The sequence below is a fragment of the Cavia porcellus genome, unplaced genomic scaffold (genome assembly GCF_034190915.1).
Source record: "Cavia porcellus strain 051 isolate PalLab524CR breed Dunkin Hartley unplaced genomic scaffold, mCavPor4.1 scaffold_2, whole genome shotgun sequence".
Lineage (NCBI taxonomy): Eukaryota > Metazoa > Chordata > Mammalia > Rodentia > Caviidae > Cavia > Cavia porcellus.
This window is the reverse complement of record NW_026947485.1, coordinates 73154621-73169514: the sequence shown is the minus strand read 5'-3', so window position 1 is coordinate 73169514 and position 14894 is coordinate 73154621. Positions and strand designations below refer to the sequence as shown.

General features: G+C 44.0%; 1 protein-coding gene across 8 annotated transcripts in view; it reads left to right on the top strand.

Moving 5' to 3' along the window:
- Golm1 (golgi membrane protein 1) overlaps positions 1-14894 on the top strand; it is a 50395-nt gene that overhangs the window by 33801 nt on the left and 1700 nt on the right. For 7 of the 8 annotated variants that reach the window (XM_003475066.5, XM_013158316.3, XM_063243790.1 and 4 more), the window contains exons 7-9: positions 10289-10439; positions 10976-11236; positions 12697-12810. In XM_003475066.5, coding sequence (XP_003475114.1) covers positions 10289-10439; positions 10976-11236; positions 12697-12810 — 526 coding nt within the window. Of the gene's footprint in view, positions 1-10288; positions 10440-10975; positions 11237-12696; positions 12811-14667; positions 14746-14894 lie in introns of all 8 variants that reach the window. The other variant, XR_010045762.1, reaches the window with a different exon arrangement.

The following is a 14894-nucleotide window of genomic DNA, read 5'->3' as shown; positions in this document are numbered from 1 at the left end:
GGAATTCAGGAAATCTGACTCCTCTAACTCTGTTGTTCATTTCCAAGATTGTTTGGCTCTTCTGCATTCTTTAACTTTCCATATGAATTTTAGGATTGGTTTGTCAGTTTCGTCTTAAGTCATATACAGGATATTGACAGGGATTAGGTTGGATATGTAGATCAATTTAAGATTAACTGTAGTACCATTTAAGAAACAGTAAGTGTTAATGATCCATGAATATAAAATGTCTATGCATTTATTTGGATCTTTTAGAAAAATCTCTTTCAAAAGTATTTTATATTTTAAAGAAGTCATGCACTTCTTTTTTTAAAATTAATTCGTTTTATGCTGTTATAAATGGAGTTCTCTAGGTTTCATTTTCACATTGTTCCCTGCCAGTATTTAAAGTGTAATTCTTTTTATATTGGACTTCTACCTTCCAACTTTGCTGACTTTACTTTTTTGTTGTTGTTTTTTGGTGATTCTTTATGTCTTTCTGTATATAAGATTACATTATGTACAAAGATAGTTTCATTGTTCCCTTTTCAGTCTGTGTGCCTTTTGTTTCTTTTTATTGACTGATTCTCTTGGCTAGAATGTCTAACATAGTGGTAAGTGGGAGTGCACAGTGCAGACACACCCTTGTTTTGTTCCCGATCATAAGGATAATAGTCTTTCGTTATTGTTTGATGCCAGGTATCGTTTTCACTATGTCAAACTGAGGATATTTGTCCTAGCCTTAATTTTTAAGTATTTATTAAAGAAGAGTGATTGGATTTTGTTGGATTCTTTTCTGAGGCAATTGAAAAGATCTGTGTTTTTAGTTCTGTCCGTGTTGATAACCTGCATCATTGGGTGATTTTTTTGAGGTTAATCCAGCCTTACAGTCCAGGATAAATACTGTGTTGTCATGATATATAATCCCTTATATTCACTGGATCTGGTTAATATTTTGTTGAGGATTTGGATATCTATGATAGATTTTGATCTATCATTTTCTTTTCTTGTTGTGCCTGTACTTGATTGTAGTGTTGAGATAATGTGGGCTTATCGAATGAATCGAGGAGTATTCCTGTTTTGACTTTTAGAAGGGCTTGTACAGTTTTGGAATTCTTAAATGTTTTGTAGAATTCACTAGGGAAGCTATCTTGACCTAAACTCTTCTTTATAGAAAGTTTTAAAGTTACTAAGTCAGTCTCTTTCTATTTTAGTTCTACTGAGATTCTTTTGTTTTTGAATTCGTTTTGATAGTTTTTGTCTTTCTAGGAGCTTTCTGTTTCATCTAAGTTATCAGACTTGCTGGCATACACTTGCTCATAATATTGTCTTATAATATTTTTGTATGTATGGTTGATAGTGTCCTCTTTTATTTTTAATTTTAGTAATTTAAACCTTTTCTTTATTAAACTAGCTAAGGGTTTCTCAGTTTTATCTTTTTAAAGAACTGCTTCATTGACTTTCTGTATTTCTCTAGTCTCTATTTCATTAGTTTCTGCTGTTATCTTCATTTCTTTTCTTTTACTAGGTTTAGTTTGCTCTTTTTTTAGTATATTAAGTTGAAAATGATTCAGGTGTTCATTTGAGATCCATCTTCTCTCCCTTTGTGGTACAGACATTTATTTTTCTAGAGCTATTTTGGATCCACAGCAAAATTGAGAGGAAGGAACAAAGATTTCTTGAGTGCCCTGGGCTCCACGTGGTCCGCATTCCCCTCACAAGTGAAAGTGTGCATCAGCGCCGCCCATACGCCGTGATTTGGATTAGTGGTGTTTGGGTCAGTGAGTAATGGCCCGTGTCCATCAGTACAGCACCACACAGCATTTTCATCGCCCTAGGACATTCTTCCTACTCTGCCTATTCATTCCTCCCTCTTCATGAGCTTCTAACCAATACTGGCCATTTTACCGTCTTCCAAGTTTTCTCTTTCCCAAAATGTATTATAATGGAATCGTACAGTTAGTAGCCTTTTCAGATTGGCTTCTTCCACTTAATAGTATACATTTATGGTTTTTCTGTGCCTCTTTAGCTTTGGACTGCTGTACATAAGTTGTCTGTATGTACCACATTTAGTTTATCCTGTCACCTATTGAAGGACATTGTAATTGCTTTCAAGTTTTGTTAATTGTGAATAAAACTGCTATGAGTATCTGCAGGTTTTTTTGTGTGAGTGTAAATTTTCAGGCCCTTTGAGTAAATGCTAAGTAGTGTCCATGCAAAATCATATGGAAAAAATGTTTCATTTTATATAGGGACTGAGGTGGTACGGTGCCTGCCTGGCACAGAGGCACTGAGTTCAATTCCTGGTACAAAAAAGAAAAAAACTATTTTAGTTATCTTCCAGGATAGCTGTACAATTTATGTTCACACCAGCAAAGTATGAGAGTTCCTTTTGGTCCTCAGCCTAACCACATTTGGTATGGTTGTGTTCTAGATTTTGGCCATTGTGACTATTATTTTTTTTTCTTTTTCTTTTTATCGGTACCGGGGATCGAACTCACGACCGCCTGCTTGCAAGACAGGTGCTTATGCTGCTGAGCTAAACCCCCAGCCCCGTGACTGATTATTTTTAAAATTGTATTTCCCTGACCTGTGATGTAGAACATCTTTTCAAAGCTGCTTTGTCACTATTATGTAATCCTTGGTAAAATGTTTCTAAATGTCCGTTAGTCCATTTCTCTAACTCAGTGATCAGTCTTATCATTGAGTTTGAGTTCTTTATATGTTTTGGTAACAGACCTATGAGAGGTGTCTCTTGCAGATATTTTTTTTCAGTCTGTAGCTTGCCATCTCATTCTGTTGTTAATGTGTTTAACATAACAGAAGTTTTTAATTTGAACGAAATCGAGGCCATCTTTTATTTCTTTTCTTTTCTTTTTTTTGGTACTGGGGATCAAACTCAACGAGCTTATGACCTCCTGCTTGCCAGGAAGGCACTTATGCTGCTGAGCTAAATCCCCAGCCCCTGTCTTTTGTTTCTTTCATGGATTATGTCTTTGGTATTGTAACAGAAACATCATTGCCCTGCACAAGGTCATCTAGGTTTTTTCCCCCCTATTTTAACATTTAATTTTAAAAAAAATACTGGAAATTGAACTCAGGACCTTTGCACTGAGCTATATCCCCAGGCATTTATTGTTATTTTATTATTATTTATCCTAAAAGTATCTAAATTGCCCAGGACCCTTACATACCTAGAACAAAGTTCATTTGACTACTATATTTAAATCTTTTTATACATTGTGCAGTTAATCTGCCAATATTTTATTGGCAATTTTTGTATCTGTGAGCACTGTAGATCTGTAGTTTTCTTTTCTTGTTAGTGTCTTTGGTTTTGGGATTAGGATCACCCTGGCTTTATATAATGCATTAGGAAATATTCTGTCTTCCAAAAGAGAATTAGTGTAATTTCTTTCAATGTTTTTATAGGACTCAGCAGCAAACTCATGTGAGCCCTGTGCCCTGTGTTTTGTAAGGTAGTTAATTATTGGTCGATTTCTTTTCTAGATACAGCCTATTCAGATTGTGTATTTCTTGCGTCTGTCTTAGAGGAGCGTGTCTCTGGAGACTTGGTGCGTTTCATCAGAATGATGAAAGTTGTGGGCCCAGAGCTGTTTGTGGTGTTCCTTTAGCATCTGTAGAGAGCCTGTGATCTTTGGAAATGTCCCCTATTTTATTTGTAGTATTAGAGATTTACCTTCTCAAAGGACAAACTTTGTTTTTTTTTTTTTTTAATTTTTCTCTATTGGTTTTCTTTTGTCTGTGCTTATTTTTTTATATAATGTTTTCAGGGTTTATGAATATTTATTTATTTTATTTTAAAGATAGTAAAATACAACAAAACAATACAGAACAATATCAATCAAGATAATGGAATGAAATCGGTACAGAACTTCAGAGCAAGATACCAGGATAACAATAATAGGTACCATAGTATATCTTGTTAGCTTCACAGTAGTTGTCCATTCAATCAGGTATAGCAAAGTCAAACCAAAAACAGAGCACTATAAAACCAGTCAAAACAGAATACTGAATAGACCAAAACAATTATAACAAAGCAAAACAGTGAAAACAATATTGGCCTTCTAAACAAGATAGGAGAAAATCCCTCATAGGTACTATATTGCATACTGCCATCTTCCCAAGAGGTGCTCAGACCTCTGGCCCCAAGTGATAGCACTGTGGAGGGGAGGAAGAGGAGGAGGACTGGAGGCAGCTGAAAAGATAAGAAGTATAAAATATAAATAACCTTTACTTTGGGAATGTGGGGAGAGACACCCCGACCCCCTGGGGAATGGCATCTCCACCCCAGGCCGGTCCATGGAACACGTGGAGTGAGGCACATAAGTAGCCTTGGCCTGGGGTGGAACCCAAGGGGGCATTAGGGATGCACAGGTAGCCCATTGGTCTTAGTTTGGCACCAGAGGCAATTCCTAAGGGTGAGGGGAGATAGGAGCTCCTTGGCTTTATGGGCTACAGTATCTGGGCTGGGCCAAAACCCTTTCACCAGGTCAGCATAATCAACCAAACAATGCAAGCATTTAGTTACTTTATGTACCTTACCCAGGTGCTAATGAGGGGGCAAGCCTCACCTTTGAGTGCTAGTAGGTTCCCGGGAGACATGGCTGGCGCCACTTATCAGGAAGGCTGGCCTGTTGCTTTCTTGGTTGGTCCCCCAAGTTCCAGCCTGTATTTATTTCGTACATTTATGATTTAATTTGCTAGACTTTTTCTAGTTTCCTAAGATTTGAATTTACATCTTTCTTCCTTTTGAATGTATTCATTCAGTGCTCTAAATTTCTTTCTAAGCACTGTTCTCACTGCATCTCACAAAGTTTAATAAATTTTATTTTATTATTATTATTATTATTGGTATCTGGGGATCGAATTCATGACCTCATGCCTGCCAGGCAGGCACTTGTGCTACCAAGGTAAATCTCCAGCTATAAATGTTATTTTTATTTAGGCCAAAATGTTTCTTTTGAGAGTTCTACATATTTTTACTCATGTGCTATTTAGAAGTGTGTTTAATCTCCATTATTTTGGAATTTTTTGGCTGTTTGTGGTATAGATTTTTGGGTTCCTTGTATTAAGATTGAGGAATAGGCATTGCATGATTTCTCTTCTTTTAAATTTGTTAAGGTATGTTTTATGGCCCAGAATGTGCTGTCTTGCTGAATGTTCTCTGAGTGCTTGAGAAGAATGTGTGTTCTATTGTTCTTGAAAGATAGAAATTGGATTACTATCTTCGCATTTTAAAATTATTTGTTTGTTAGCCCATCTTTGTTATTGTCTTTCACATGTCCTACCTTTTATAAGTTTTAGCGGAGCATTGTATGTAATTCCATTTTCTCTCCTTTCTTGTCATACCAGTTATTTATTCTTCTTTATAAATGATAGACCTAGAGTTTGCAATATTCTTTTACAACTATCCATTGCTACTTTCAGACAGCACTGTACTGCTTCACAGATCACATGAGGCTATAACAGTGGGAGAACCCTTTCTCCTGCCTCACATGAAGCATCACTGCTGTCATTCATTTCACTTACAGACAAACACACCAAACAGATTCATATGTTATATCCATAAACACATATAAACAAATGATATATATTTATCATTAGCACTATTTGGAGTGGGAGCACTGGGGATTTACCTTAGTTACTTTTCTCATTGCTGAGAACAAATACACAACACTCAAAGTTAAAGGTTTATTTAGCTCATAGTTTATAGAGGTTTCTGTTCATAGTTGGCTGCATTCAGGGCAGGGTGACAGAGGGGCATTGCAGAGGAGAAATAGTTCGTGGTGGGCAGAAGGCAGCGTAATAGTGAAGAAGCAAAGCAGCAAGTGACAAGCATCCATCCTCTTTCGGTCCCATATATTCTATCCAGACCTCCCATGCCCAGGACAGGTAGCACTCACGGGTAACACTGAACACTTCACAACCAGGGAAGGTAGCTTTAATCCTAGTATCTCAACATGAATCAATCCCAGAATCATCCTTGGTCCCAGAAGCACACAATATAGATCCAGCCACCTCTGAAAAGTCCCTTTTATGATCACATGAGGCTTTAGGGGGACACCCAAACACAAGCCATAACATTTCAATCCCAGCCGGCCAAAGACTCATACACATCACTTTATACAAAAAGGCATTTAGTCCTTCTATAAGAGTTGCCAAAGTCCTAACAGTTTCAGCACTTTTCAGCTGAAAAGTCCAAATGCAAAGTCTCTGAGATTTAAGGCAAACTCTTAGCTGTGAGTCCCTGTACAAATGCAAACAAAGTTAAACAGTTCAGTATACAATGGCACAAGATAAACAGTATCATTCCAAAAGGTACAAATAGGGAGATACAATGGAATGAGAACCAAGCAAGACAAAAAATCCAGCGGTACAAACATTAAGCCCCATAGTTTTGTCCAGCATTCCCAGAAGTCTGGCAAAATATGAACTCCAAAGGGCTTTGGTGGCTCCACCCCTACGGCATCGTGGGTGGTTGTAGCTTCCATGGCTTCTTGCTGGGGCAGGCTTTACTTCTTCTTTGAAGTTTTCCTCAGGTGACCCATGTTCTTGGCCTCTCCAAACCTTTGGGATCTCAAATGCACCTACAGCTGAACACTTACTGCTTTACACACTGCCTTCTCAGGGGCACACCGCCTGGCCTGCCCGGCCTTCTTCTGAAATCTGGGTGGAAGCCTTTCTGACTCCACAACTCTTGCATTCAGCATGCACTTAAAACTAGCAGCACGTGGCAATGCCAGTATCTGCTGCCAGCTGGAGTAGTAGCCAGGCTTCCATCTCTCTTGGCTTTGGGGGTCTGGTGCCTATGAAGTAAATCCCAAGGAAGAACCTCCTTAGGTTGCTGCCATTCTGGAACATGGTGCTCTTGGGACCCTCTTCTCAAAGCAAAGTCTTTGACTTTTACAATTTTAAGACTAAAGGGTGGGCCCTGGTAGTTCAGGTTCTGTATTGTCCTGTTCCTTCTCAGCATCCAAGGTCTCCTCTGCTCTATCTTTGCAATCTACAACTTTACTGGAGCTTCCTTTCTGGTCAAACTCAAAATATTTTAAATCTGCTGGGTTTTTTGCTCTGGCTAAAAGCCCTCAACAGTACCCATGCCACTGCCTCAACATTAGACTGTCTTGAAATTTCTTCTGTAAGATTAGTCTGCAGCCCATAATCTTGGTGTCAGGCAGATATTCTAGACATGAGCAAAATGCAGATACGGTTTCTTCCAAAGCATAACACCCATGGTCTGGAGTCCAACATCCTGTGCTGTCCTTCCTGAGCCTGGTCTTTACCTGCAGCATTCTGACCTTCTGAGCTCTGATCAGAATCTCCTGTGAAGTACAGTTTAAGGCATTTCAGGGATGCTGCTTTACTGCATCCCTAGACCTTTCATAACTCTTCCCAAAGGCCTCTACCACAAGGTCAGGGATGTTACAGGAACGATCCCTCTTCTCTGGTACCAAATTCTGCTTTAGTTACTTTTCTTCTCGCCGAGACAAAATGGCTGACACCCAGAGTTAAAGAAGAAAGGTTTATTTCGGCTCACAGATTGTAGAGGTTTCAGTCTGTAATAAAGTGGCTCCAAGGCAGAGTGGCCTCAGAAGCAGTTTATGACAAACAAAGGCAACAGAAGCAGCAAGTGACAAGTGACCAGCATCACACATCCTAATCCAGCCACCCCTGAAAAGCCCCACCATGACACATGAGGCTTTGGGGGACATCTAGATATAAGCCATAATGAATTGAAACCAGGGTTTTACTCTGAGCTACAGCCCAGCCCATGTTTTTTTTTTTTTTTTTTTAAATTTCAAAATAGGATCTTAGTCACTACATTGCCCGGGCTGTACTGGAACTTGAGTTCCTTCTGCCTCAGCCTCCCAGAGTGCTGGCATGGCAGGCTTGTATCATTGCACCTGGTTCACTTACTTGCTAAATTAAGAACAAGGAAAAGTTTTTATGTTCCAGTCCATTACTCTGTTTCTTCCTATTTTATAAACATCTGAGTTCCTTCTCTTTATTATCTTCCTTCTCTCCAAAGACCTTAACATTTCTTAAATCTTCTGGCAACAAGTCCCAAATTGAGATGCATTTTTTCCTTTGGCTTCTTGGGGAATTTTGTTAGTGGTAGTGTGTCCTCTGGAAATGATTTGCCCATGTGCAGGGCTGTTTTTATTAATCCTGCTTGAGTCTGTGCTCTGAGCTTTCTGGAGCTGTGGTTTGGTCACCTGAGAGTAACCTGGGAGATTGCTGGTCATCGCTGGCTCAGGTGTTTTTTCTCTTCTGCGGTTCCTCTTTTTTATATTCCCTTGATGTACACTCTGTACCTTCAGGGTTGTCCTTCAGTCTGTGCTGTCGTTTCAGTCTTTATTCTTCGCTGGTTTGGGAGGTTTCCACTCAGCCCAGAGGTCCTTTCCTGGGCTGTGCCCAGGCTCCTGGTCAGCCCGTTGGAGACATTTTTCATGTGCTGCAGTGTTTTCCACATCTGACTTCTCTTTGTGGTTTCCTTGAGAATTTCCTTTTTCTGCTTACCACACCTGTTAGCTAGCATAAACACTTCATCCATTAGAGTCTTTAGCGTAGGGGAGCTGTTGTAAATTCCTGGCCTGGTAAGTCTGATGTCCCTGCCGTGTCTGGTTCTGTTGTTTGCTCTATCCAAATTGAGTTCTTAGTCTTTTTTTTATAATGGAGAGGGCTGGGGGTGAGGATAGAGGCATGGTCTCGGCATGCAGGCAGGCTGGCCTTGAACTCACTGTATAGCGCAGGCTGGCCTCAAACTCATGCTAGGCCCCCTGCTCAGCCTCCCAAGTGCACCACTGTGCCCATTGGTCTTGGTCTTGTAAAACGTGCTTTCATTCTTGCCTCCCAGTGACACAGCGTCCTTGGTGGATAAGGGAACGCTCACGTCGGTCTCTGGTCCTGTGTTGCTAAGGTGTGGTGAGGGGGCTGTGTGGTGAGCCTGTGCCCAGGAGCTGGGGCTAAAATGGGATGTGGTGCTTCTTTTCCTAGGTCAGCTGGCCTCTGACGGTACTCAGGTAGTTGAGAGAGGACTTCCTTCTGGGGAACAGAGTGCTCTGGCCTGTTTAGATAGATCCCTTCCCCTTGAGACTACTAGAACCTTGAGAGCGTTTTCCTCAGTGTTCACCATGAGAACTTGGCTGAGCTCCTGTGGTAAGACAGCTTGAGGTGCCCCCGAAGCTGTTAGGCTCCATTCTGCCCAGGTGAGCTGGGCTCCGTGTGGTCTGCTGCCGCCCGCCAGCTTCGGGGCTTGCTCCGGGTCCTCACCTCCCTGAGGGATGCAAGAAGAGGTGAAGGTGTATCAGTTAGTTTGGCTTTTGATTTGTTTGTTAGGACAAGGGATGACTTCTACCCCCTACACCAGGGATGGCAAACCTGTGGCACGCGGGTTATCCTTTCTCTTTTAGACGAAAGGTTTGGATGTATTTCTTCTCTAAACTAAAACCTCAGTATTCAGGTTTAATGGCAGTGTTGGGCTTTGTAATAAATATGTGGGTTCTGAGTTGCAGCTTGGCGCTCTGTGTCTAAAAGGTTCTCCATCCTGTCCTCAGTAGTCATGGCACTGGGAACCAGAGCAGTATCTGTCTCAGTGTTTAAAGGTACTGATGTCCATCTGTGCACAGCCATAGCTTCTCCCATGTGTTTTGTTTTTCTCTTTGTTTCTTTGAGACAGGGTCTTGCTGTGTAGTTCAAGGTTATGAACCACGGTGATCCTTCTGCCTCAGCCTCCCAAGTGCTAGGATTACAGGACCGCACCACGGTGCCTTCTCTTAGGTTTTAGTGTGTTGTGTTTCCGTTTCCTTTATCTCAGCAGATTTTCCTGACGCCATGTGATTTGTTTGACCTTTTGGTTACTCAAGAGTGAATTTCCCAGGTTTTCCTCTTACTGTTTTACAATTTGTTCCATGTGGTGGGATGCCAAACCCTGTGTAGTGTACGTCATTGGCATTGATTGAGGCTCGCTTTGTGCAGCTGTGCCCCGCCTGTGGGGGGTGCCCATATGCACGCATGAAGAATAGGAGCTTTTCTCACGCTGCATTTTCTTACGGACATTTGTTTGCTCTGGGTTACTGCATTGTGCACGTCTCACATCTTCTCTGTTTTTTCCCTGGTTATTTGTGTATATTCTGAGTTCTTTCCAGGAGGCCTGGTGTGACCCCGAGCCCTCTGACTCGCACCCATGCCGAGGCACAGTCAGGGCAGACCCCTGCTTCCTCCCTTTTCAGGGGCCCTGTTGTGCGGTCTGTTGCACAGGCCTCATGCGTCCTGTCCTCTGTTTCAGCTCCAGACTCCCAGCGAGTCTCAGCCCAGACTGCAGGGGGCAGGCTTGCCACAGGCTACAGTGCCACAGGCCAAGGGACCTGTGTCCCCCAAAGACAAGCCCCAGACACCTGCCCCCCACGCTAAGGGGGTTTTGGATTTGAAGGGACAAGGTAAGAAAGATAAGCGAAGCCTGCAATTTCTTTCACATGCTCTCCAGCATGGAGTGGAGCTGTGTGCTGTACCCATGCACATCCTGGGAGGTCATGTGTGCATCCCGGGATGCAGGGAGCTCAGCAGTGGGGCACCAGGAGGGCCCTGAAGCCTGTTCACATTCCTGTCAGTGGGAACAAAGGTGACCTGTCCCAGATAGACAGTGCCTGCCTCCGCTTGGAGGTCACTGAGATTACTTTCTTCTTTTTCTTGAACTCACACCTTACACTTGCCTGGCAGGCACTTGTACCACTGAGCTAAACCCCCGGCCCCAGATTTCTTTCCTAAGTTGCTTCTCACTTCCTCACTGTAAGGATGAGCTGCCACATACAAGCCTGTGCTCTATTGCTGTTATTACAAAATAAGGCCCTCTGCGGTTCCCACGTGCAGGCCAGCTCCTCCCCACCCCTTGGAAGCACCCTAGGAATCGGGTGGCACAGGTACTTTTTAACCAGAGTGATGTCAGCATGGTCCCAGCTAACCACGTTCTGTGCAGAGGAAACCAACGAGATCCAGGGCATGAGTGAAGAGGCCCGGAGAGCCGGGGATGAACAGCCCAGGGAGCCTGGCCGAGGTCAGGATGCAGAGGACACTGCTGCGGCTGGCAGAGCCCTTGAGGGAGCTGGAGAAGTTGGCCGCACTTCACAGGTGCTGGCCGTCCTGTCGTTGAGCCCAGAAAACCAGGAGCCAGAAGAACCAGAGCGGGACCAGTTCGTTATCCGTGAAGGGCAGGAGGAGCCCGCTGCTGCTGAGGAAGGTGGGTGCGGGCCCTCTGCCACCCCGGCCTGCTGCCTGCGTGGGTTTCAGCAGATGCTGCCTCGCAGTCTGCTCTCTCCCTCTGAGAGAGGGAGAATGTATACAGAGGGCAGTGTATACCGAGCCCTTGAGGTTTCAGAAGCGGCATTCACGCAGTCTCTGGGACCCTGAGGGCACAGGATCCTGAGGGGAGTGCTTGGTGGGCTGCTCCGCCTGGCCCTGCCCTTGCAGTCCCAGCCCTCTGATTGCTGCTGCTGCTGCTGCTGTGGGGCACACCAGTGAGCACTGCAGGTGGAGGGGAGGAGGGATAGGGGCTGGGGGTCAGTGTGCATGTGAGCATGGAGGGAGTGAGACATACGAGTCCCATCTTTTTAATGTTTGTTTGTTTTTCTTTTCTTTCTTTCTTTCTTTTTTTTTTTTTTTGTGGAACCGGGCATCGAACTCAGGACCTTGCACTTGCCAGGCACTTATGCTGCTGAGCTAAATCCCCAGCCTGTTTCTTTCTTTTTAAAGAAAGAGTGGAAATATGAGATCAACAAAATATTCTGGAACATATTTCCAGGCCTTAAAGATGTAGAAATTTCCATTCTACCCAAGCCAACAGTGCTTAGGGGGACATGACTGACACTTGTCCTGTGATGGGCAGGACACGTAACTCAGGGTACGTGTCCATTTGTGGAAGGCATCCCAATCTGGTTTCCATCTTATTTCCACTGTTTCTCCTCTTAGAAGAAGGCTCCTTACTGCTCACAGTGGGAGGACTGGGGCCACGCCTGGAGCACTGGTGCCCAGTGCCAGATGGACATCGAAGGCTGCCTGGGGAGCCAGGGCCCCAAGAGCCCTGAGTGCCAGTCCGCAGGGACTGCCTTACACAGGCCTGCAGCAGACTTCCCCATCTTTCTCTTCGAATGCCTTTGCTTACGTTTCTGTATTTGTGTGTAAAGTGTTTGCACCCTGGGAATGGAACTCATGAATGCGTTTTGTCCCAATCTTCTTTTTTGGTTGCTCTTCCTCTGGGGATGAAAGCAACAGGGCTGTTCCTTACATAGGGCTGCTCTGTTCTCTTGCTCACAGTCGAGACTCTATTCTGAAGAGTGCTTTCCTTATCTCCAGCCTAGGTTGGGCCTTTTGGGCACGAGATGTGGCCCGGCTAGTCCTGACTCCTGGTTCTGTGTGATCTCCTGCTCAGCCTCCCATAGCTGCCAGAATTACAGACAGGACCACAGCCTTCTGTCCCTTTTGTGGGGTAGGAGTTGCTGAGGATTGAACCCGGGCCTCATGCATGCTAGGCAAACACTGTACCCGAGCTGCACCCCAGTCCCCAGGGCCATGCTTTATATAGATTCAATTTCCTCCCGGAGTAATGAAGTTAGATGACTGTGGGTCAACCCCAGCACCTGGACATGGATGTCACTGTGACACCAGAAGAGAAATGATGTAGCTTATACTCTAATTTCACAGGAGGAAACCAGCAGAAAACAGGAGACGATGACAGCTATAACATGGATGAAAATGAGGCGGAATCTGAGACAGACAAGCAGGAAGCCCTTGCTGGGAGTGACAGAAACTTAAATGGTACTGGCAGCATGGTGGCAGGGGGCTTTCCCTTGATCTAATTAGTTAACAGTCATTTCAAGGAGAGTGTTTGGTTTAGCTTTTGAGAGTAAAAGTTGTGGGGTTAGGTGAGGGGTGGAGAGTTTGCTTTCAGTGACATTTAGAGCTTTTCTTGCAGAATGGCTGGGTCGTCCCCTGATCAGTCTACCTCTATAGCCCCTGGTGAAGCTAGCTTCCCTACGAAAGCTGTCAGCATCTCTTTGAATAATGCTTCCTGAATGCTGAACTCAGGCACTATACTAGAGCTACATCCCCTTTTAATTGTTTTGAGTCTGTCCTGCTGTGTAGCCCAGTCTGATCTTAAACTTGTGATTCTCCTGCCTCGGCCTCCCAAAAGATAGGATTATAGGCTTGGTACCATGTCTGGCTTGATCACCTCCTAAATTCAGATTATCTTCTGATACTATTCTTCTCTATACTTTTTCCATATTTTCTGTTTCTGCCTGAGATGGAGTCAGTACTTCCTCAAAAACAAAGCCTTCAGTTTGCAAATCTTTCCTTCCAGACTGCCTGCCACATTTGCTTCCCCACATGAGGTGATTACTGTCCCTGCAGTGTCCCTCTAACACCTTCTCTCCTTGTGTGGTTTCTAGCTGTGAGCCCCTAGTGTGCCTGGAAGCCGCTGATGTGAGTATAGTAGAGTCCAGCAGCAAGCAGCTTCCGCAGACTCACAGCCTCTGTAGAGGAAATGCTCGTTTGCTGCTCAGATTCCGGTCCTGTGAATTTTTCCAAAGCTGCAGTCCCAGAGTGGCTGGAAACTGTCCGTCTGCACCCAGCTTCCCTGCTCACCTATCTGTGTCCCAAGCTTCTGTGCTATTACCTCAAGGTTGCAGCTTTCTGTGCTGCTCCCTGCTCACTCCCCACCTTGGTGGGAGCCCCACATCAGGAGAGCGAGAGGGGAGAAGTTTAGCATCTTCAGGCTTCTGCAGAAATCCTCAGAGTCAAAGTTGGCTTTGATGCTTAATGCTTACCTGCAGGAGCTGATGACTTTCATTACTATTATGAGCAATGCATTAGTTTTAATATTAATTTTGCTAAATTTAACTTACCATTTTCTAGGAATTTCCATATACCCTTTATCTAGGTTCCTCAAATGTTACCACCTTAATATGTATCACTGTAGTACTTTTTTCTAAATGAATTCTCTCAGATCTGGGCCGTGCCTGCCGAATCCCCCTTCTTTGTCTGGGACTGCCTTCTCTGCGTTGCACCTCTTTCACATCCCTTAATCCTGAGCCATTCTGTACTATCTCTCCTCCTCGATCAACTTGGTCATTTCGGGATAGTGACCCTGTTGGATTTGTCTGATTCAACAGTGTGTTCTTGAGAATGTATTTTGTACTTATGTAGGATGTCAGAGTTGCTTAGTTTCTCGAAATTAAAGTCCTCTTGTGGCTTTTAAGTTGTATACGTGGACTACCTAAGCAGTTCTTTTCAAAGTAAAGGGTACCCAATTTCTGGGAGGTTGAGCATCTCCTTTCTGCTCCTCGAGTACCACTGACTCCCCCAGTCACCACCCATGCCATCTGGAAGCAGGTTCCATCATCTCTGCTCTGGCTTGGCCATCCTATACTGTGGCCCAGGGGCCTGCTACACCCTTGGCTTTGCAGTGAAGCCTCCATCTTTGTATAGTTCCCTTTTTTGTTCTTGACGTAGGGTCTTGCCGTGTAGTCTGGGCTGGCCTAGAGCTCACTGTGTAGTCCAGGCCGGCCTTGGACTTGTGGCAATCCTCCGGCCTCAGCCTCCTGAGTGCTGGGATTACAAGGTGAGTACCACCATGCCGGACCCAAAGCCTTGCTCTTCATCTCCTCCTCTCAGGTGCCCTCCCGAGGGACTGACTGCAGAGGCGGCAGGGAAAGGCAAAGACCCTGTCAGCTCGTTTAAGATAGTTTTAAGGTGAGGAAATGTCATCAGCAACAGCTTCACCATTATTAAGGCCTTATTTGCTTCAGGGAAGTAAGATGAAAAGGGCACTGATTTTGTGATAAGACACTAATAACTATAAGTCATTTAATTAAATCATTAACTTTTTATCATTCAGTAGT